The sequence below is a fragment of the Gymnogyps californianus genome, chromosome 4, assembly GCF_018139145.2.
Source record: "Gymnogyps californianus isolate 813 chromosome 4, ASM1813914v2, whole genome shotgun sequence".
NCBI classification, from domain to species: Eukaryota; Metazoa; Chordata; class Aves; order Accipitriformes; family Cathartidae; genus Gymnogyps; species Gymnogyps californianus.
This window is the reverse complement of record NC_059474.1, coordinates 31,036,849-31,061,734: the sequence shown is the minus strand read 5'-3', so window position 1 is coordinate 31,061,734 and position 24,886 is coordinate 31,036,849. Positions and strand designations below refer to the sequence as shown.

Below are 24,886 nucleotides of genomic sequence, written 5' to 3'. Positions count from 1 at the left end.
ATACATGCCAGATTTCCTTTAGTCATAGTCTCAGAGAAACACAGGTGGTCAAGAAAACTCATCCACGGTAGCTGCATGGCTATTTGGACAACTCAGGAGCAGTTAAAGGAGCACTCTTTAAATTGTGTGGCCACTATGTCAGATATCTTCCCTTGGGAAAATACTCTTTGCTGTGCTGTGCTGGTATCTTCCTGTCTTGGAGAACAACCTTGCAGTAATTCTCAAAGGACCGGCAGGGTTCAGAGAAGGCTCTTTGAGACAACCCCTGTTGGACAAGGAACACTGTCTCCAAGAAAGTGGATGTTGTAAGACTTTTTTCCATCAACAGGGAAGAATGACCACCAGAGCCATGTGAAGGAGAAGCAAAATAACTGTCTTCCTTGGAAATGAAAAGGGAATGCCAGGCACAGTAAACTGTCAGCTTGAGGGCAGCTGATGAAGCCACAGATCAGGAGCCAACAAAAGAAGAGAAGAAATCTGAAGAAAACATTGCACAAAGAAGAAGGGTAATAAAAGATTGCAAAAATGTGTCAGAACAGAGGAAAAAAGTTCCCATCTGAGACATTTCTGATCAGTCACAAGGTAGATCAGGAGCTGGAGGCAGAGGAATCATTGCTGCCTGCTGGCTAAAGCCTGAGAACACAGCCTCGAAAAGCCAAATCCTTTGGCTAACTGCCTCAACAAATCAAGAGCTTGGGGCCAAACCTCACATGACTCCATACTGATCGATGGCATGGAATTAAAAAGACATTTCTACATACCGCTTGCTTCCTCACAGTACAACTGACTCATACAACCGATTCAGGTCACTTGGCTAGCTTCTAGAAAGAGAGCTCAGGTATATTTCACTACAAAACAACAGGGATGCAAAGAGAAACTCATCCAGAACTTTGCTGTGGTGACAAAGGCCATTGCAAGCAAAGCTGGGAGTGAGTTTTCTTTCTCCTGGACAGGAAAGAAGATTTCTTCTATCAGACTGTGTTCTCCCTCTGTACCTCAAATTCATTCCCTCCTCCAGCATTTACTGTCCTATTATTTTGGGAGTGAGAAAGGAGGGGGAAAGCAAAAATAATGCCTTCATTGATATTTACCTTTAACAAAAACATAAAAAGAGGAGACAATACTCCCTTTGCTTTTGCATATGTATCTGCCTATGTCTCTGACGGTTGCATTTTTGGTGTACCACTCTTTCTCATTGGAACTCCTTGCTTTTGCTGACGGGTCTGAGTTCTGGAAATTCCAAGTCACGGGTCCATCCTCGTTGCACCTCAGCCTTAATTCCTCCCCTTTATTCACAACCAGTGAAGATTCTTCATGGGGCAGTGAACCACCTGGGAAAAAAAAAGCACAAAATACAATGCCTATCAATACAACACTCTCTTTTTTCTGCAGCAAAATTGTTGTTTATAGTTGTATATGTGCAGTTAATATTTTGGGAGTTATTTCTTAAAAATACTAAGCTGCAATGGCACTGTGAAATTCTACAGACACCTTTTCACTTGTAAGACCTTCAGCACACAGAGCAAACAACCACTGCAGATAGAAACTGGCCTTTAAAAAACCATTTGAAACTAGTTTCAGATGCACCAGTTTCTGCAATGGTTGGCTTTTGAATGGGAACAGACCCAAGCTATTTAAAAATTAAATTCAAGAACATATGAGCCTGATTCTACATGGCAGCACTTTTAATCATTCTTTGTCATTTACGCAGTATGTTGCCAAGAACTAAAGTTTCCTTGCTCAAGTTATCTTTTTTTAACTGCTCTCTCATGTATTCAGAAGCTCCACTCACACTCTTAGATTAGAAGTGTCCAGTTTAATGAAGGCATCAGTACATGCTTTCCATACTTGCTTATTTCTTTAGTTGAACTGCTAATTCGTCATTTCTTACCTCCAAAAAAATTTCATGCAAAATATTCTTCAAGCTTCCATCCCAACACTACCAAATTAGTTTCACTGAGGCACCAATCTCCCAGACACCAAAGCTGCTCTAAATGACCTCTTAGCTTCTTTTTCACTGAACGTGCCATAACACAACTTTTAAAAAGTTCTCAGAAAATAAAGCTGTGTAAAATTAGCAGTTTCAATTCACAATTCCCAAGCACTTCCCAACTTATGCTGTGTACTTGTAGAAAGAAGCACATTCAGGCTTCTCCGGCTCCACTGCTAAGTCAAGCATTGCTGAGTTAGCACGCCCCGATGCGAAAGTCCTAGTGAACCTACAAAATGGAGTTCATAGCCGAAAGTATGGATAAATTCTTACTACTATGGACCTACTTGAACATCAGAAGAACATACACAAATATTGAGGTGGTCTTGCAGGAACAAAACCTTCCGCTTTCAGAGTAGCTCTTTAGTCCTACAAGTAATCCTTAGCTTACAATAACTGTGCTGTTAGCTAATGTCTCTCTCATGTGAAGCACAGTTGTACAAGATTGTACAACATCCATATGTAGTAGCAGAGTCATGCCACTGAAAATACTACTTGCATTCAAAAACACTCTGCAGCTCTGTTCAGAGGCTGAATTTCCCTACCCACACAGATAACAACAGACGTTCAAGCAAAACAATCGGATAATTAGTTGGGATGAGGTTATACAGTCCAGACTTAATTCACTCATCTCACAGCTTTAGTTGTTCTTAAGGTATATACTGGATTAAGACCAGGTCAGGTAACTGCTCCTCTTCCTGACAAATCCACCACAGAGTAGGAAGCAAAGGACAGTCAGACCACCTGCAGTGTCTAATTACTTGGTTTGTGCTCTGGGTTTTGGAGAGAGCCCTTGTTCTCTCCCCATCTCCCTCGGATTAAAATTTATTTATCAGTGCTAAACCCAACAGGCAGTCATTCTTCCAGCGCCTGTTTTTCCACGAGGTCCACTAAACCTGCATATACACTTCCGTGACTGAACGCATAAACAACCATCCTAGAAATAACAATTGCCAGAAAAAGGCAGAAAAAAACCACTTTAATTTCAAATCTGCAACCTCAAAGTGCAGGTGTGAGCCTGAGCTGTGATACAGCAGCTCAAACAAGGAGAGTGAAATTTCAAGGTCTGAGGAGCGCAGGTCCCAGCCAGCAGTGGCTCGGCAGGCAGGAGAGCTGGAAAAACCCTTTGCTCTGGACATAGAGGTGCCTGACAGCAGGGTAGAGGCAAGCAGATGTCTGATTTGCACACCCCTCAGATCAGAGCCAGCAACTTTTGGGACCTGAGAAGGCAGAGGGCAAAGACCTCTGAGAAGGTCTCATGAAAGACCATGCAGGTCCTTCACGGGGATGTCTTTGGAATACTTCTCTGCTGCTTCCCACAGACCACAGGGTACTTCAAGCGACAAATGACATGAACTGCATAAAACAGCAAAAGTGCAATGTGGTATACCCACTCTGGCACTGGGTCCTCAGACGAGTCAGGAAGGCTGGGAAAGGAGAAGAATGGGACATCCTTCACTGGCATCGCTCCCTGCCTGCAGCCCGCAAGGGGAGGTGCACGTGTGGCCGGGCTGGGACGGCCCCCGCTGCCCACCCCCAGCCCCACCACCGAGGAGCACGGCACCGGGCAGGTCACACAGCCCCGGGCAGGTCACACAGCCCCAGCCGTGGAGCAAACACCTATGTGCCCCCTCATCACGCCATGGGGCAGCCCTCCTTCACCAGCACAAGGGATGATGCTGGTGGTGGCCTGGCCTCAGCTCCTAACGCCTGGCATGGAACAGGCCGCGGCAGGGAAGCACACCAGCCCGCTGGCCCGAGCTGTGCACCCCCTCCTCCAGCAGCAGCCTCGGTCGGCAGCACCGCTGGGATGGCATCACTGACGGCTGGACGCCTCTGAAAGCACAAAGCCAACCAACGCAGCCCCTACCCGCCGCTCTCCTTTCAACAACAAAAACCCAACGGGACACCTCGGCCACGTGAACAGAAACGCACTTGCAGCCAACAGAAACTCCCGGTGCACAACCTACACGTGTGCACGGACAGGGGATGCTCCCTCCCCAGGCCTTACTGCAGCCTCTGCATTGGGCACACGCCTCAGCGGAGACGCGCTCTCCGCTGCAGCAAGGGGTTACTTCATTCAAAGAGCCCCACAGCTACACGGAGAATCAACTCATTTACTTGCCCCTGGGGAAACGCCAAGCCAGCACGGCTTGCTGAACCACTCCCTCCACTTCTCTCCTGGCTATTTATACAGCGGATTAACAACACACGGGGTAACTGTAGGCTCCAAAATGCCCAGGCAAAACCAGCCTGTAATGTACTGCACAGTCAGGCATCGGGCTTCTCCTCCTTCCCGAACTCACTTAACCACCTAGGGCACAAGGGCACATGAAGGTCAAAGGTAGGGCGTCATCAACAGGTTTGCAGAGGAAAGGGATGCATTGGAGGTAGCAGTGCATAGATTAATGCCTTAACTGACCTACTAAATAAGTGCGGATCTGTCAAACCATACACATCGTTGTGATGCGTGCAAGTGCCGACGGGTGCTGCAGCAACAAACCCTTGCCCTTCCAAAGGCTGGCTCTTTAGTCCAAATAACCATCGCCCCATGTCCCTCTAATGCATAGCACAGTATTGCACAGTTGGACTGGATGTGTAATAGCCATGCCTGAGCTGCGGGGGAACATTTCTCAAAAACCAACACCACTTGCATGCAAAAACACACTCTGTGTCTCTTTTCGGAGGCTGAATTTTGTTACCTACACAGATAACAACAGACGTTCAGGCAAAACAATCGGATAATTAGTTGGGATGAGGTTATACAGTCCAGACTTAATTCACTCATCTCACAGCTTTAGTTGTTCTTAAGGTATATACTGGATTAAGACCAGGTCAGGTAACTGCTCCTCTTCCTGACAAATCCACCACAGAGTAGGAAGCAAAGGACAGTCAGACCACCTACAGAGTCTAATTACTTGGTTTGTGCTCTGGGTTTTGGAGAGAGCCCTTGTTCTCTCCCCATCTCCCTCGGATGAAGATTTATTTATCAGTGCTAAACCCAACAGGCAGCCCACCAGCGCCTGTTTTTCCAGCACCACCAGAAATTTTCCACGAGGTCCACTAATCCTCTACACAAACTCACATGACTGAACATATAAACAAGCATCCCGGAAATAATAATTGCCAGAAAGATTAAGAAAAACATAATTTCATATTTTTATGCAACGTTTGTGACTTTTACCTACTCTTTCCCCTAGCACTCATCCTACCCATTCACGTTAGGAGTTCAAAATTTTGCAACACTTATTATCAGGATTATCTAGCAAGTTGTTGGAAAGTTTTTCAAGGCGGTAAACAACACAGCAGAGCATGACTCCATCCAGAGGCACAAGAAATACGTTACGTACCGGAGCTGGGGAAAGAAGGGTGAAGAGGGAACAAGCACACTGTGGCACTCCACAACAAAAGCCACGATATTCCAGTTGAACCATCACTCATATTTCAAGACAATCTTGCTATGGTTCCTTTTATGCAGCCTACAAATTCTCAGCAAAACAATTTATAAATTGAATTAATGCCTTGTGCAAATGATTCCCATAATGTAAAGGGGTTTTTTGTTGCCTTCTGAAAATAATGTATATCTTCAAGAAAAGTATGGCAGTGTAAGGACAACAGGTTGTAAACTCAAGGACTATCAGACGTGCTCGGCATTATGCACCTAAATATCGCCTGTCTTTAAAAAAGAAGAATTAAAATGCTGCTTAGAAAGACGGGAATGACTTTGTATCTTCTTTTTGGAGGAATAATTAAGTAACAGAAATCTGAGAGTTTAACCAACGACTTGTAATCCAGTGTACTAATCCCCACAGCATGCGTCCATCTGCTATCTGTTGATCTTTCCTCAGACTGCTAACGCCTCACGTCCAAGACTGCTCCATTTGTACCGCACCTGAGGCATGACGTGGCTCTTCCAGGTCCACTGTTGCTCTTGCACACTCCAGTAACACCAGTCATAAGCATGTAACCATAACCATGACACTAACACTAATAATTTGGGAATCAGTTGTGTTGGCAGGATATACGCCAGGGATGGTAAGAGATCTCCAAGTGCCAAACCCCAGAGGATACAGCGTCTGCTGTCTCCTCCCAGGGCACCATGTTCACTCCAGGCAGGACCATGACTTTACCAGTAACCAGCAGGATTGTAAACTCTCTGAGCAACAGGATGGCAGAACCCATCGTTATGTCTCCAAAACCTGCAGATTTCCAGGTGTGGGTCTGCATCCTTATTCTGTTATCTGACCCACACCTGGGCATGCCCCCCACCCTCTCTCTACCTCCTTACACCTTGGAAAAGGAGGTGGACCACTGCTTAAATATTCAGCTGAGTGTCCCCACCTCAGTGAAGTCCACCTGACCACAGGGACCCCACAGGACAAGGGGAAGGGAAGAAACCCATCCTCTGCCCCCATGGCTCCTGTGGGCTAGTGGGGGCAGATGATCCCACTGTCAGTCACAGACTGTGGATCCCACTGCGAAACACGCAACACTCATACACTGCATAGCCAGAGTACCACACTGGGGTTCTAGATGACCCTCTACAGTTGTCCTCAAGGGCAACTAGCAGGTAGTTATTATATGCTAACAAAACGTTGATAATGGCAAATATTTAATAATTAACAATGCAAAAAAACCCCATAAAATAAATGGCAAAGCTCAGAGTTGGACAGCCCAAGATCCATTTTGGATGTTCTAAATTTGTGTCCCACAGCTGAAAAGAGTCACTTCCACTACCCTAGCTTCTCCTTGTAATATAACAAATTTGAGTTAAAAACTACAATGCTGGGATCGCTTGTGAACAAGGCTGTGTAACTGAAAAAAGAAGCAGAATATATGAATATATTACAAGCAGCTTCCTAAGTCCTAAAATGAAGGGAGCAGGAGGAAAGAGGGGGAGTACAGTAGTTGTGACTTCTGCATGCAGAAGGAACATCTGGAAAACCAGGCTGGAGGAATTAGAAAAAGAAACAGCTCTAGATAATACTGATAGGAAATGCAGGTCAAATTACAGGGATATGATTAAGGACAGCAGAATGTTCCTGTAACAATTAAGGGATGTGCAAACAAAAAAAGCTTTGGCTAAGGAGTGCACCATCCTGGGGAAAAAAATACGGTTTATGCTGGAGCTTGTCAGCCTCAGCCACAACACTGCTGTAGCACGGAAAAGCACATCAGGTGCAAGTCCACATCATGCTCACAAGCTACTGGAAATCATCTCCAGCTGTCAAGCAAACAAAGGATGTGGGACTGCCATGGAATAAGATGAAGAGTCAAGCGCTGTGGATTTTATTCCCAGCTCTGCCACAGATTTCCTGCACAACCTTAGGCCAACAGGTTAGTCCCTCTGTGGCCGTTTCCTCTTTCAACTCTTATCTAAATATCAAAAGGAACAAGAAGTTTGTGGCAGCTCTACAACACCACAACAGATTGCTTTCAGAGAAAAAAAAAACCAAAACAAAAAAACCCTGTGCCTTATCCCACCCCCTTCCACGTTAAACTTATCTCAAACATCTCCCAAGAGAGGGGCACAGCGCAGCTTCACAGTACAGCCACAACCTGCTCCCATCCAGTACCAGCCTTTCTGCCAAGCCCAAGGGACTGGCAGCGACCTGCCACCAGGTTCACTGCTACCCAGCAAGAGCAAACCCCTCTCCCTGCCTCTCCCAGGGCTGGGACGCACTGTAAGCGCACGGCAGGCTCTTCTGAGCTTCTGCCTCTTCCCCTTGTGGTTGCCCATAACCTTCACAGTCACCAGCAGTCCCCACGTAAGCTGTACAAACACTGTACAACGAAAACAATGACCTGACCATGACCTGATCCTGATCATGATTTCTAAACCAGTTAATGTTTTTCTATGACAAATGCACCGAGGAGCTAAACTTCAAGGGACAAAATGTCCATGACTTTCGTGTAAGATTGTGGTGATTGGATACAATTAGAGAGACTGCTTTCTTTTCAGTGCCTACTCATTCTGGGCACTGGGTTCATTTCAAGGGCTATCACACAGACCTCACTCACCGCATTTTTCAGTTTCTCATCTACAACAACATAAGAGAGCAGAAACAAGAGATATGCTTTATCAGTTAAAGTAGTGGCACTGTTGTAGATGCAATGGTCCGGGGATATCAGCAAGACATGGCTTGCAGGGAGGTAATATCCTCTTTCAGCATACCCAGCACTGCTGGAAAAATGAACATGTTTTCAGACACACAAGTCTCCTGCAGGTCTGAAAGAAAGGCAGAAGCAAAAACGTCTCCTTTACACAAGTGCAGAAGTCCTAGCCAGAAGTCTGCCCGGTCTTCTTTACAGTATTAGTTGGTCTAATTGAAGAGTATCATCTTTCCAACTCTATCTCTTATTTGTTAAAGCCACTATGACACATGACATACGCTATGATGGAGATGAATTTAAGACCTTTTCAATTGTATTTTCTTTGTCCTGCCATTTCATACCCCAAGGAAACAAATAAAGTGTCAAACTCGGGTTAATCACACTGAAACAACTTTAATTTACTCTGACGTATAAAATCTCCCAGATTTTTCAAAGGAGAGATGCTATCATATGCTTACTTGTTTTGTTCCACTTCACTAAACAGACATTCTCCCTTATGCTCAATGAAAAGTTTAGCAATGGCAAATGTCAATTTTAAATGACTTGATCTGAAAGCTACATCAGATCCTGTTTCAGCTAGGCTGCAGGGGAAAAGAAGGCTAGCAGTATAGCCTCTTACTTCGCAAAAGAAACCATCCACGCCAACACCCATGCTAGTGTCTTCCTCAAAGACATAGACCAAAAAAGACCAAAGACATGATTGTCCCCTGCAAGCATCACGGACTCTCGGCATATACGAATGCCGCAAATCCTTGCTGACAGGAATGCTGACTGGCTCCTCTGCCCCAACTTCATCCTGGAGACTGAAAAATAACTTAACTGTCACCGGGCATGTATTACAGGGTCTAGACTGATTAGGCTTCCCTGCAGAACTAAAGTGGTTTGTTTCTAACCCATCTAATAGAGTCAATGCTATCTGCTGACCAACAGACTCTTCAACACCATGTGTTTCCCAAGCAGAAATGCAGAGCTCCTGCGCTTGCACTTGCTCGGAAGTTTTGGATCCTCAGAGGTTGTACGTTACTAAGCAGAAAACCAAGGGAGAGGGTTAGTGGGGGCTTTGACATTTACCCAGCTGCATGAGGGCAACCACTGTCTTCTCACCCAGCCTTCCCCCACCGTAGACCCTTCACCCCGCACGGGAAGGGGGCAGAGGAAGGGCACTGTGGAAGGCAGAAGGCGGAAGCTCACCAGCCCAGCACTGAAAGGCGCAGCCAATCCGACTCCATCTGCAGGCGGTGTAAAGGAGAAACGGGTATCCCCCAACACAAAGAGCAAGTGTGGAGCCAGCCAGCCGATTCCCACCCATGGCAAACCCAAGACAGGAAGTGGAAGGAGGCTGGAACAAAGGTTGTCTTTATCATCTGTGGAGGCATGAGCGTGGGGAACCACAGAGGCAGCTGGACCTTGGCTGTGGCTGTGAGACACCCGCCTTTGCAGTGACGCCCCACGGGAAGCTTTCAGCTCCATGGTTTGGGATTGCTCCTACATGGATCTGCCTTACTAAACATCTCACGCCCTGGGAGGGCACTCCACAGGACAAGTAAAAGGCACTCGATGCTTACCTCTTGCAGAGAAAACAGCTCAGGTGACTGAGGAGACACCCAGCTACACCTGAAGAGAGGTTATGCACCCCTCCAAACAAGATGTGGTTCATCAGAAACAGCCAGCACCAGAGGCAGGTGGCAAGAAGACAAATCCAGCCAGCTCTCTAGCCCCTGCACATCCCACTCTCCAAGACAGACATTCACAGGATCTTCAGGCAGGACAAGGGTGAGCACCTGGGCTGATCCCCTGCTTGTGGGCGGAAGCCAGCAGATCCTCCTGCAGAGGGTCTTGTCGCAGCAATTAGCAATGTAGCTAATCGTACTTTGCTTCCTTATTTTTGAAGCAGGCTTAGCAGAGCATATTCTGCACATGACCTCCAAAACAAACATGTGAGAGCTGCCCTATATGTGCAAGTACAACACTCCCTCAAGGCAGGGGGCTGCGGGAAGTAACTCCACCTTCCAGAGACAGAGACGCACCTTTTCTTTCCCCCAGCTGCTTTGTTTTCCCTTGCTGGGGTGAGGAAACTCCAGCCATGCAAACAGGACACTTTTCCTGTCTACCAAGCAGCTTGCCCCTTCTGATTGGCATGCCTCACTGCTCATGCAGCTAATAGAGGCATTTGTCAAAGGCAGACATGTAGCTGAATATGATTCTAGTTTAGCACACTTACTAAATGGCCACAGCAGGATCAAATGCCATGCTTCTTCCCATGGCTGCGTATGATACCCTTCCGAATCCTCTTTTTCTGGCAAGTGAGGGCTTTGGGGCTTTTTCTGCTGTTTTGGGGTTTGTTTTTTGAAGGAGCGCCATATGCACTACAGCAGTCCAGTCACTTATCTTGAAGCACTATGAGCAACAACCTATTCCAGGTGATTAATTCATTTTATTACAGCACATTGACACACTTCCCATCACAGAAGGAATCTACAGGCAATGTACTAATGAATAAAACCAAACCCAAAGCATGACTGACCTATCAGTTTTTTTTAAACTAGAATGATCTAAGCTTAAAACAACTACCTGCTAATTCTTATTCAAAGAAAAATACAGAGGACAGATAAATATGTATGTGTGTACACACACATAAGTAGGATTTTCAAAAAAAGAGCAACTGTTTGCCACAGTTGTCAGCATTGAGATTTATACATTTAGACTGGTCCTTACTCCTACTGAATTATTGCCTTCTTCCCTCTAATTTCCAAAATTACTTATTAACCAACTGTTCCCACAGTTAGTTTTATCAGCTGTTAGACACATAAATAAACAAATTATAAAGTAAGTATGGAGAACGATTAGAAGGAATGAAAAAGCGCACTAATGCATAGTGTATTCAAATTCAGCTGTCATTCATCCAGCCTATTCCTTTAATGGCTTTTTCTTCTCACTTCTCTTTGCTGACATTTACATTAAAAGGTGCAGTATCTTTCAACTTCTATTTTGAACGAATGTTCCTTGTAATGAGCAACATGGGCTTGAAAGCGTGTTTTCTGAAATGCAGTGAAAAGGTAGTTTTAATGAAGGGAAATGAGAAAACTGGAGAACAGTGAATCGTTTTGCAATCTGAATTAATGCCTATTTGGAAAAGGCTCAACTGAGGAAGGAGATGTAAGACTTTTGGCAATGCGAATTCTAATTATTTCAAGTCTTGGCAGTAATTTTATCAAATAGTAGCAATTTCATTAAAAGGTGCACCGGTAATCATCTACATAAGGCCTCCAGAGGGGAAAATATACCAATAATTGCATAATTATGTTATCATTGCTCTTATGATGGACCACATTAAATACCACAAATAGGAGCACTGCTTTTTACTTTCTCTAGATATTTAGTTCAGTACTTTTTCCTAGAAGGTTACAGCAATGAACAAGACTTTCAGATTTATAAACATGTTCACCAAATTTTGCAGAAAAGACACAGCTATCTTTTATGTCCACATTACTTTCTATTCTCTCTTCCTTCACTGAAAGAACTGACAGATTCATGAGAAAAATGCTGGTTTTAGTAATAAGATAGCTAAAGTGTTTATATAGCTCTATTACTGAAATACAAGTCATTGCATCACGTCATGCATCCACATGGCACATGGATCCATTTAAGAAGCAGGTTTTGGAGTATTTCCATATTTGTCCATATAAATTATCTATTCAGTGATTTTCAATAAGCCTGCAATAAGTTAGATTTCCCTTGTCTAACTAGCACACAAACTTTACTACTAAGATGCTGGTAAAAAATTCTTGTAAAAGCGTTGTTTTACAGACAGTACCAAATCTAATAAACATGTTTTTAATGGGGGACCCAGTATCAGAGAAGCATCTTTGCACATGCTTTCTGAAACTGTGACTAGGACAACTTCTGGACGATTCATCGGCACGTTCTTCAGAACCTCCTAGGGTGAACAAATCTCGCCTCAGGTAATCACGCTAACACCCAGCAAGATTTGTCACTGATGTTGTCTTGGAAGTGCCTTGAATACGCAGACTTGGATATATTTCTGACAATCCAGTTTCATTTCCCCAGTCTTCTGGCAAGGAGATACATAACTCGGCTGTTGAACTTAATCTCCAATGTCAGCAGAATTCCCACTTGGATTTTTTGTTTGCAAATTGTACTTTATTTCCCAGTTTATTAGTAAGCCCTATCACAAATTGCATATACATGGCATATATATATGGAGCTGCTTATTGAAAAAGTGGTCCTCCTTCCTACCCAGGGAGAGATACACAAGAGGGCATCGCGCTGTGAGCGCAGTCCGAGTACCTGCCTAAGCAGGGAATCCCATTTCAGCATCGCTTCTGATGGTATCTTGTTTATGGGAGGAGACCAGAAATACAGGGTTTACTTCTGCTCCTTCCATTTGACCTCTTTTATTGTGCTGCATACCTCAAATCCTAGGTATGATGATATTAGCATTACTGCAAAGTCAGCAATTTTATGTATAATACCTGGAAGTCAGACGTGCTATGGAATAGGAAACTTCAACAGCTTGTGTTACAATGAACACTACTGGGAGGAAGCTTTTATTTTGTTGAAGATAACATAATTTCTTTTCAAAGCTAAAAAGTTATGCTCATCCAGGCATAGAAAGCACTTCCATGCCATATAAAATAGCAAACAAAGAGTTAGGCAGCAAAATTAAAGAGAAGAATTGGGCAGTCACTGAGCAGCAGAAAATGAAGGCCTCAGTACTAGGTCCTAGTGCAGAAGAGCATCTAAGGCATACGAACAGAACTACTTCAGTTAAAATACCCTATTAAACTGCATATTTAATTTAATATTACATTAAAAGTAACAATGTAGCATTTTTATAATGCATATTTTCCTTTTAAAAAGTAAAAATATTCAACAGTAATTTTGAAAATACAACAACATACATTTAAACTTACAACTCCTCTAATCATTAAAAAAAATCACAGGCAAAAAAATTATTCAAGCTGTACATTTGCTGCCAACATTTTAAAGATAATCAAACTATTGAATTTATGGAAGTCAGTTGCTGAGCACCTCTAGGCAGGTTGTGCCGCAGCGATAAACCAGACTTTGGCATCTGGAGTTTCCTAGCAGGTGCAGAGAAAATATTTTCTTTATTTCAGTTCATTCAGTACAACTCAATTAAGCAACTAGTCCATTCAAAGAGGAGCTACTGATCAGGAGTTGAAAAAAAACATGAGTGTTTCTTTCCATTGCCATTCTAAGAATAAAATGAGGATGAGATGGATTAGTTCTAAAATTTTTACAGCATAGTGATTAGAAACCACCAGTTTTGACTACAGATAGGCCTTTCAGACATTAATTCTTTATTTCAAAACATTTCTCAATGAGTTTTTTCTTCTGAATTGGCTGGCTTCTATGTGGTGCTATTTATCTAACGGAAGAACATTTCAGAATTCTCGTTTCCTTCATTGTAATTAATGCAAATCATCAGTAAAAAATCAATTATCTAATACAAGAAATGTCAACACTTTCTATTTTCATACTAAAACATACACATGAAGAATCAGAATAAGTGTATATATAACAAGCTACGTAATTGCTTATAATACAGGCACAGTGATTAATCAAAGTAAGTATAACATTAAGTGTAAAGGCTATATTTAATTAAAACTCTATCTCAATGGTAATAAAGGAGGTTAAACCTTTCTTTACAAAATGATTAAGTACAAATGCAAAACAGTTAAAATGAGGCTTACTGTTCGCTGATTTAAATCATGATTAAAATCAGATTTACAATGCTTTGAATCAAATTGAAGCACATAGTACACGGGGAGGTAACTATTTTGTTAAACCTGGGAGCACTACATTTCTTATCTGGAGTCAGACGTCAATTTTACACATCGTATCTGGAGGAAATGCAAACATGTTGGAGAGGGCTGAGAAAAACAAGAGGAGGAGGAGTTACGACAGATGCACCAAAAGAAAAGGCTGAAAATGGTTTATCATAGAAAAGAGAAGTCAAAGATGTTATATTAATTGTCAACGTGTAAAATGTTATTATAAAGAGTATGGTGATCAGCAGCTCACTATATCCACCAGAGCAGGGGAAAAAAAAAAGGATGGAACTAAGCAACCAGCAAGGGAGATTAGGTTAGGTATCAGGAGAAGCTTTTGACCTTTAACAACTAGTTATGTCCTAGAAAAAATGGGGGGTAGACTCTGCACCACAAGTCTGCCTTACAGCAGGTTAGACACAAGTCTGCCTGGGAAGATCTGCTCTGTCTGACCCCAGGGGAGAGCAGGGGACAGACCAGATGACCTCTGCAGGTCTCCTCCGGCATTACTCTTACAGTTCTGTGGGAGCTTCCTAAGACTTGCTGTGTCTCTTAGAAACTCAGCTGCGGGAGGGAGGTGAATGCGTGAGAAAGTCAGATTTCATTCAGGAAAGAATGAAGTTTCCAGTCCTGAGGGCTGTGGACAAAACCTTCAACGTGTGACGTCGGTGCAGCCATTAACTCCTGAACAAAAAACAGATTAAGAGAGCCAAGTGCAAGTTTTTAATCTCATGATACCCTTTAGCAGGAACCTAGTTAGTTCTGAATGGCCTAGGTATGCGAATACCCAAAACACTTCTATTACACAGCTCATTGGGACCTTTTCTCCCCTCCCCCGAAACATGCAGGCTCTGAATGACAGGTTATAACCAACAAGTTTGATTTCTTTTTCCTGTGTGGCTTTTGCACAAAGCCTTTCTTTAAAAGAAGTCCACTCCATGTCATAAGGAGCATGTTCACTCAGCATGAGCGGAGGAGAACTACTTAGTTTAAGATAACTGCTGATGGGAAAAGAAAGGAGATGTAGGACTAACCTGGCATGTGCCAGGCTTCCAAAGAACCAGTAAGAGATGCATCTCTCTGACTTTTAAATTTCCCTGCCATGGTTTTCATCTCTTCTTAACTTTAATCAGCCCATGCATCCTCTTTATCACTTAGATTTACAACCGTCAGTGCCTAGTTGACCAGCAAATTCTTCTCCGTATCAGATATTTAATGATTATGTTACATGATTACGGTCTCAGCTGTCAAGATGACATTTAAAATCATAGACATTTAATGCTGTCAGCCCCCCAGTGACAAAACCCCCTGTAGCAGATAATGTTACTAAATGATGCTTCGTCTTAGTTACAATTTCCAGGAATGATCCATATGGAGCCGCCCGGGAGTTGCATAGCATGGTAGCAACATTAGAAACTTTTCTGCTATTTACACGCCTGTTCGCTGTTAAAGACAATATAACCAAGAGCCTTATGTGCTGTACAAAAAAATCTGCTGCGACATGAAGAAGATCATTAAAAATCCATTTAAAGGTATATCTGAAAACCTATGTTTTCAGAATAAATCAATATAATCCCCAAGAGTAAATCCACTGAGAGATTAACATTTACTGTGCTTTCTAATTGGTATACCCTAGAAAATAGGAGTTGCGTTCTCCCTTCAAACACAGATGTTTACGCTCCCCTTATGCTTTTATCACTAACGGCAGCAATCTTGGCCGGTGGACAAACAATACACTTCGGTTGCCATTAGGTTTGGCAACCAGCCAAGGAGACGGCTCACACGCTTAAAATTACGTTCATTTATGACTGTTTGCAGGATTCATTGTCAAAGACGGTCCTTTCGGAAAAAGCCCTTCTAGTTTCCTAAAAGTCACTGAAAAAGCCAAGCACAATACTTCTGCAGTAAATATAGAAGAGTAATAATAATTTTAAAATTCCTTTTATGCCAAGTCCTAGTAATCTGTATGTGCATCCTCTTCAGATTTTTTTTAATAAATGTCCAAAAGATGTAACACACTGAAGTCTGGATCACCACTTTCATTAGATGGCTTTAGCATCAGCTCTCCTCTTTTGCCTAAGGTTACACTGAACACCTTAAGCTCTATTAAGGCTGAAGAGCCTCAACCGGGGAAGCTGAGTTTCTGAAGGACAGCAACAACTGCAAGTTGTTTCTTGTGCAGAGGAATACTCAGAAGGACATTCAGAAATTACAAAAAGACAACGTTTTATACTTAAAGTGAGAGCATACTTACAGTAAATGCAATGCATTAGGATATTAGACCTCATTTCCTCTAGCCATTCTCTGAACAGCTGAAAGAGACTTAAGGAAATGAGTCAAAATCCTGGAAGATGTTTGTACTAGATGAAAAAGAAAACAACATCTGTAAAAACATGTGTCACATACATAGAGCAAGACAATGTGCACCGCTTGATCTCTGTAATGGCATTCATCTTCATGGACAGAGAGAAAAAGCTGAAAAGTGGCTTAACCTGGAGCAATTACTGCCTCTCGTCTACAAGACTGATATGAGATTAGATCGGTTGTCATGTATTGTAGATAAACATATATGTTGTTGAAACTCTTTGATGCTGTGCGGTTCTTGTTTCATCCAGAATTTGTTATTCCTTACCTTCAGAGCAGCTTTCCTTCAAACTACAAATGCGTAGTATTTGGTATTTAGTTTGACAGCTCCAGACATGCCTTAAAAGTCTTTCGAATAGCTTGCCCTAACAACAAATTGTAGTTCAGACAGAAATCCAAAGAATATAGAGGTATCATTAGAGTCTCTCACAACAGACCAGAGAGAGAAAAGGACAAGTTTCACTACGAGAAACTCCTACCAACTGGAACATGACTCAGATGTTCCTCCTAAGATCTGTCCTAGCTCGTGTTTACATGTGCTAAAGACATATCCTTTCTGATTCCACCTGTGTCCTGGTGCAACATGTCCCTTCTGGAGGTGACTCAGGATCTTTCGATCAATCCAGGCACCTGCAAAGAAGCATTACTGTTTGGACAATCAGCGATAGGTTTCTGGGAGGGCTGAAGCAAGGTGAAAGGCCCACGGAGAGCCAGTATAACCCAACAGTACTACAGCTGCAGTCATCTGTCGACGAGAGGCTCTCTCTTGCAAAATGAGTAAATGGAAATGCCTCCAGTCTCTATGAATGGTACTTAAACGGGATGCAAATGGGAGTCTCACTTCTTGCCAAATTTATCACATTCTTTATTATAAAGCCTGAAGAAAAATCACTGATGCACTTGCTGGGAGAGAGTTCCTAGTTGTAACGGAAGGAAAAAGAGTCAAGTATTGAGCAATCTTTTGACATTTCCATTCTGTTCCTGGCTATGGCCTTGGGCCACGTTTCTGCGCAAGAGAATTTGCACTGCCGCAGGGGAGGGAGGAAAAGGAGAGGGAGAGAGCAGAGATGAAAACAGGGGAGTAGGGAGGGCAGGATACTCAGATGGTTTGAGGGGGTCAAGGCAGCGACTGAGTGACAGCAATGAGAATCCTCATCAAGTTCAATCTTCCTCCTTCAAGCCTCCTCCCTCGTGGCTGACAGGTAGCAGGAAGCATCATGAAAACAGGCATTCTTCACTCTGGGCACAGGGAGAGCCTCCTATTACTCTGCAGCTGACTGTGTTGATGGATGCTGAAAGGAACCATGTCCAGTCTTCCATGACCACAGGATAGAAATACCACAGAGACTCTGCCAGAGTACTGGGGGATGGGGGACAGGGCAAGCCTTGGGGGAGGACAGGAGAGGCACAGAGAAAAGATCGTTCCAGAATATTGCATAAAATGAGGACTAGGCAATCCCCAAATGGAAGGAAAAGTGGAAGCATATGTTAGGATGCAAGAAAAACAAAAAGTAGGAAGGGGCTGTGGACAGAGGAGGTGAATGGTTTACCCTCCAAGAAGCTACGTTAAGCTCTGTTTTCTACATCCTCCTTTGCAATCAAAGCAAGAAGCTCTTGACTAAATGCCAAAGAAAGATACTTAATATAAATTTGTATACCGATAAACAACAGGATAGGTCTCAATAGGGACTGTGGGAGATCATCCAGTCCAAGCATCTGCACTGAGGCAAACCCAAAAGTAACCCAGGGTCATGCTAGCTCCAAAGCAATCCAGCACAGCAGATCAGCTCTGTCCTGCCTGTCACTTCTGATGTCCCCTGCACCCCTGCCAGGACACAAGCCATCACTCTGATACCTCCTCCAGCACAAAACTAGCCCTGAATATTCCTACATCTGATACACAGATTATGCGCATACATACCCAAAGACAGTTGTCTTTTGCAACAGCAAGTCATTTACGCCTACTACACGGTGTATTTTTGTCTACAAGTTTGTCTGACGTGCCCCTGAGGTGAAGTCTCCCACAAGTAAGTGTCTGAACCCAGAAACAGAGGAAGGATCACAAGGTTCCCTCCTTGCCTCTCCTGTATTCTGGAGCCTGCATCTCATGTCTTCCAGGAGATGCCAGTCTGACCTGTTTCTCAAGCTTTCCTTACAGACTGTCCAACCATATGATGAAGGATAGCCTTCAAGTGCAGGCAAGAAATACATGAAGTAAAGAAAGCTGGTGGGTACTAATAATTTCAACTTTTTAATTTATTTCGAGGAATAACCCATTGGTAGGAGACCTTCCCATTCCTGTGGCCACAGCACTAGCATTTTGCAGACGTATGTGGGTATTTCTAAATAGGAAAGTCCAAATTGTCAGGTTATCACACTCTAGTTCAGATTATCAATAAACAAAAGGGAGCAAACCCAAAAAGTTACCCAAACAAAACTATTAACAAAAACGTTCATAAATCAACTACTGCCCCCTCTCACATCCCAAAGTAAAGTGCTTACAATGAAGAAGCGTAAATTGTCACTACTGTTAGTTCCTCGTTTTTTAGTTTTATTTGCAGCATGGGCAGAGACTTGCGGAGCCCTCCCCAGCTGCTCTCACACAGGGTGCTCTGCAAGGCTCCTCGCTGTTGGTGGCAGCAGACGTTAAACACCTAGCACTGTGCATCGCTTCCCTGGATCCTCAGCTTGCTAAGTAGCAAAATAACCTTTCACGTTATCTGCTTTCAGACTTCGGTGCGCAGGGCCACAGTCCTCCCTGGGTGCAACTCCTCAAACACTAGCAGCGACCTCCTTACAGCGCCTTCCTCCGCAGACCTCCAAATGCCTCTTAAGCCTACAAACCCTGCAACGAGCTGCACGGCGACTCCGAAAGCCATGTGCAAAGTTGCCCAGCGCTGCAGCCAGATGCTGTATTTAAAGTCACTAGCCCTGTGCGCTAGGGCTGTGAGGTTAGGCAAGGAAAACCCCTTTTATCAAGGAACTGGAAGGGAACCTTTGAATTTATACCCAGCACGCCAAAGTTTTAGCGCTGACAGACCTCCAGAAGGCCTGAGCGGCACCGCTTGCCCTCCTCTTCAACGCGGAGGATCGGCAGTGCCACAGCAGACCGGCTCCGATACCACCTCCCGCGGTGAGCCGCCTGCCCGCACCCTCCGGACCGCGGGGCACCGACCCGCCGGCGGAGCGCAGCGGGGCACCGAGCCCATCAGCCCCGCCCGGGGAGGCTTCACCTCTGCTGGGGAGCGCTGGACACCTGACGGCGGCGGCTCGTTCCCTGCCTATTGTTCAACGAGCGCTTAACCGCGGGGACATTTTGTACTGATTACCGGATAGTTTATTGTCAAAACAGCCCGGCCCGGGGAGATGGGGAGGGGGGGCTCTCCCTGCCGTCCCCTCTCCCAGCCCCGGATAACCGCGCACCGCAAACAAAGGACTTTTTTTTTTTTTTTTTTCCCCGGCGGGGCGTCCCGCAAAGGCGGCGCGGGGCGATGCCAGGGCAAACCGCGGGCTGCCGCCGCGACCGCCGGCACGGCGCTGCCCCCGCCGCCCCCGCGGAAAGAGGCCGCCGGCGCCGAAGTTTTCCCCGCAGCCGCCCGCGCCTGCCCCGGCCCCGCCGCCCCGCGGGGCTCCGCGCCCGCCCGCGCCCGCGGCTCCCACCTGCGGGGAAGAGGCTCAGCAGCAGCACGGCGTGCGCCAGCTCCCAGGCGAGGTACGCGCCCTCCATGCCGCCGCCACCCCCCGAGCCCGGCCCGGCGCGGCTGCCGCTCGCACCGCCCGGCGCGCAGAGATGCCCGAGCCCCCCCGGGAGGGCTGCGGAGTACAGCCGGCCCCGCCGCGCCGCCGCCGGCTCCGCCTCCGCCGCCCGCCCCGCGCCGCGCCGCGCCGCACTCCGCTGCGCGGCCCCCCGCGGCGCCCTCCGCGCCCCCGCCCCGCCCCGGCGCCACGGGGATGGGCGCAGGTGAGAGGCTCCCCTCCGCCCCCCTGGGGAAGGGGAGCGTCCTGCTTTGCCTCGGTGGCGCTTACCATAGAGACCCCAAACACACCCCCCACCCCCCACCCCCCAAAATAAAATGATTTAAAAAAGAAAAACCCCAGTGGCCGAATACGCACGCAGGGCTGTCATGGGGGAGAGATCGCCCTCCTCACGGGGTAGCGCTTCTGCCGTGCTGGGCACCGCCAAGTGCTGCGAGGAGGGGTCGGGGCTGTGGGGCTGGGTAAGCCTGGGGGGCAGCGTGGTCCGGGTCGGGGGGGGGGGGGGGGGGGGGCAGCCAGGCTGGGCACGGGGCCTGGAAACAGAGAGAGCATCCCTCAAAGGGCAGGTACAAAGCCATTTGTCTAGCTCTGAAATCCTCACTGATAGCTCCTGGCGGTGTCACAGCAGATTCTATGTGCACCGAAGGTAACGCTTCTGCCCTGGCTCACACTGCTGAGATCTCAAACTGTGCCCGCTCTGGGCTGTCATCTCTTAAGGGTCAGTCACAGCACCAGAAGTGAGACTTAAAAGTATATGCTGTGACACGAAAGGAAGGATTGAAAGAACTGGCTGGTTTGGTATGGAAAAGAGAAAGCTGACAGGGAGCTTAAACATGGAAAAGGTTCTTACAAAGAGGATTGTGAGCAATTGTTTTTCATGTCCCTCAAGGGCAAGATAAAAAGTAATCCATTTAGTTCTCAGCAAAAAAAGAAATAGCTTAAATGTTAGGAAAGCACTTCCAAAAAGTAAGGAGAATTTAGTCTACAAATGCATTGCGGAGAAGAGGTTGTGGAATCCCACAGAGGGAGTTTTTTAAGCACCGATGAGTCGATTGACAAGGAGGATCTGGGAGCACTTTCTTCTGTAGCTGCAGAGCTGGAGTGGAGCTGCTGTTCAGGCAGAAATAATACAAACTACAGAAATGTCTGTCCTTAACACTGCTTTGTCAGTCAGTGTCACGCTGCTGAGGTGAAAGAAAGGTATATAGGTGACCCAGGCAAAGGAGTCATCCATACATTCACCAGCTGCGCTCTGCCCAGGTATCCACAGGCAGCACCCTAGCAGGCAGGTGGGGGAAGGACACACAGACTGTCAGAATACCCATGCCAACACTTCTGGATGTATAGAAAGATGTAGAGGACACATGGCAAAACCTTCACCTGTCGAAAAGCATAAATGTAGACTTCTTGAAACGTGTCGGTACAGATCAGAGAAGTTATTGAAGGTAAATTATTCCTTTTTTTTTCTTCATCATCTTTTCTTTTTCATTCCTGACAGATTTTTTCCAAGGTTAATAGCACTGTCCCATATGGTCCAGCATGAGATGAAAGTCTTGTCTTATATGTTTCAAATGGCTCTCTCCATTTCTTTACTCTCTTTCATCTCTGACAGCCAGTCTCTTTTGATGGGTGAATCCTTCCCCTGCTGCAAAACGGAATACATTTTTGTTAGCACACCAACAATTCCAAAATCAAACATAGTTTTAAAATCATATTTCTCACTAGGTGCTAGCCTCATCAAATTAATTCTAGGTTCAGGAGAAAAATAGCTGAAATAATACTTAAATTTTTAGCACACCCTAGATTTTCCAGGTGTCTTTGTTTTTGTAGGGAAAAAAAAGGGAGTCAGAAATTTTTTATATAAATACTTGGAGCAGTTACAGTTTAATTTCTTAAAGATGCAAAGGCAGCGCACAATATGCTATGAGAGGTTTCCACTGAAACATTATCAAGGAACATGTGATGTTGTTATTGTGACAGGTTTCTCCCTGTTCTTCTTGATTAGTGCTCTTTCAGTTAGTGGCCTGCCTTTATGTCCTGCACATCCCTGATCACATGAAGCCAAACTCCGCATGGCCCTGCATCATGTGCCGCATTTTCACGAGCATTAGCTGAATGTTAGACGTCTCGAAATCAGAGTGGCAACAATATTCTCCGTGTACTTTGCCTGGCTATAAATAGCTACAGTAAGTGGGAAACAAAGGTGAATTGGTTTTAACCTTGCCACTTCATTTATTTTTAATAATCATAATGATAAACGCAGTTGCCCTTTCCACCTCTGTCCAATGTATTGCACTGAATGCTGTAAATTCTGTCATCCATATTCTGTTTGCATTATAGAAGAAAAAGAAAGTTTCTTAAGCAGTGGAGGATTCTTTTAGGTCTTTTTTCTACCTTTGTCCAAAATATGTGAGCTTCAGCCAGAAAGGGTCTTCTCTGCATTTGCAGCCAGCCTCACCTGTTCCTCTCTTCAGTTATCACTGTGGTACTGTGGCAGTATGTTAGGACAGGTAATGCCATCTCTCCTCATCGTCTGCTGGAACCAACTTGCAGTAGGTTGACATTTGGGGGGGGGGACGGGGACAAAAAGAGAGAGAGATCTACAGCCTTTGCAGACAATGGATACAGTTTTGGAGATAAGAATGATAAGCTTGGAGAAATATGTGAAACCCTGTATTTGGAAAGCTCACTTCAGCTTGAAATCCTTGAAGTGATTTAACATTTATGGACCAGCTCCTTTGAACAGTCAATGCAAAAGATTGCTTTTACACATCCATGGGACTGCTTACTGGAGTAAACATGGGATAGATCGATAGTATTGGTAAGATTAAGCTAATGTCATTGAACAACTGGTGCCCTAATGAAGGACTTAGGTCATTTCTGTATCTGAATGAAAATGCATTTGGAAATTAGCTAGTTTGATGGTTTCAATCAGTTTATTTGTCAAGGCTATGAAAACCTTTTTATTCTAAATCTTTACAGCATAAATAATCCGTGGGATCTATTTTATCTATGGCACAACATATCTAATGAGAAGAGAGGAAAATACCCTTCTGATACAGCCAATCAATGCCAGCTAGAATCCCTCCTGATAACCCTGTGATAACGACTTCTTCTATAAGGTTATACTTTCCTTTTTCTAAATTGCAGATTGATAGATCTTAGTCTGGGGCATCACTGTTCCATATAAACTGGCAGACCCAGCAAGCCAGACAGCTCCAGAATTAACTCCTCTGTGATTCCTGAAGGCTTTGAGAAATTATGAGAGTTTGAAACGTGTATCGATTTACCAATGTTGTTGTAAAAGCTATCTAATCATTGGCATAAAAGTTTGTTAAGCTTTTTAAAAGTGAAAAGTGGTTAAATTTCTGCCTTGTGCATTCATCTAAAACAGCATTTCTGAAGAGTGGCTGTCAGGAATCTCATATGACCACCGTGCAAAAATATATACTCAGCACTCTGAGGTATCTTAATTTTAATCGACAAAACCGTAGCTGTGAATTTTCTGAGCCTCTTGTTTATTAATAAAAAAAATGTGTGAAATCTGCTGGTCTAAACTGTTGGTACGGCAAAGTATAATCCAGCTGAACCTGTTTTCTAGAAGCCTTGAGATTTCGGGACATCCCATTGCATTTAGTTTTATTAATTTCCAGTCTTCTACATCCTCACACTGACATGTAAGGGTGGGTAAGTGGGGAAAACTGGTAGTATTTGACAGGCATATGTCTTAAGACTTCATCTGTAGATGGTAGGATTATAATGTCTTCCATGCAGTTTAACCGAAGAAACTTCCGCTATTTTTAGCAGGGATGACACTAAAATAAATGCAGATGAAGTGGACACCTTTATCTCATTCCCTTTGGAATATGAGCCTTCAAACTGCATCTATTCAGTCTTACTAAAGTGGGAGGTATCTCTTATTCCCTTTTAATCCAATTTTGTAAAATACTCACTAAATCCCATTGTGCCCGTGATCTTAAATCACCATTGCCATCCTAGTTAATTAAACAGTTTTCCAGCATCGAATGTCAAGAGCCTAGATATAATCGTCATTGAAGCTTGAAATATACGCTGTTTTTAAAGACATCTTGTATTATCACATGCATAGCACACAATTGTAAAAACTGTCTTATCAGTACAAGCTTAAGTGGAAAATAAAGGCTCTAATCTTCTTGATAGCATTTTTTGTTAGTTTATAGCCTGCAATCTTACTAAGAAAAGAGATTTGTCTTTATGAACTGCCAAGTATGGTTCTTGCCTTTATCACTTGCTGCTTTATTTGCACAGGCCACTGTTAAGAGCTGACTCCATGCAGCAACTTAGGTCTTTTCGAGTGTTGTTTTGTCTTATTTCATTTTGTTGCTGGGGTTTTTTTTAAACGAGTTTAACATATCAAAATAATTGCGGAGAAACAGCTGATGTGGCTTTCTCAAAAGCATTCTGCTTTCCCAGCTTGCTGCCCTTCCCACCCTTCCCTGGCCTTCCCACGCATGGCAGCTTTGGGCTGCAGACCTGGAGAGCCTCGTCCTTGCCCTCTCTGCCTGCTCCCAACAGGATATTAATGCCTCGGTTGCTGAAAACATATCCAGGCTTTGCATCTCGTGACAAGAACTAACTTTGCTTTGCAGTTCATAAAGAGTCCTTCTGTGTTTTCTCATAGTGCTTTACCATATCTGAGATCTAAATAAATGGCTAGAGAGGGGTTTTGTCAGGCGTTTTTCTTCTGAGGTGATTAAAGCCACATGAGATCCAGTTGACTCCTTTGGAATTTTTGTTAAACTGCACTATTTTGCATATGAATTTGGGGATCAAATAAGAAGAAAACGAAAAAAAAAAGCAAAAGAAC

At 44.4% G+C, this 24,886-nt stretch overlaps 1 protein-coding gene across 1 annotated transcript in view; it reads right to left on the bottom strand.

Annotated features, from left to right (window-relative positions):
• The window catches only part of KIT (KIT proto-oncogene, receptor tyrosine kinase), a 57,708-nt gene extending 37,697 nt beyond the window's left edge, over positions 1–20,011 (bottom strand). The window contains exons 1-2 of the mRNA XM_050896333.1: positions 19,945–20,011; positions 1,092–1,331 (exon numbers count right to left, since the gene is read on the bottom strand). Coding sequence (XP_050752290.1) covers positions 1,092–1,331; positions 19,945–20,011 — 307 coding nt within the window. The remainder of the gene's footprint in view (positions 1–1,091; positions 1,332–19,944) is intronic.
• Between the last annotated feature and the right edge of the window lie 4,875 nt (positions 20,012–24,886).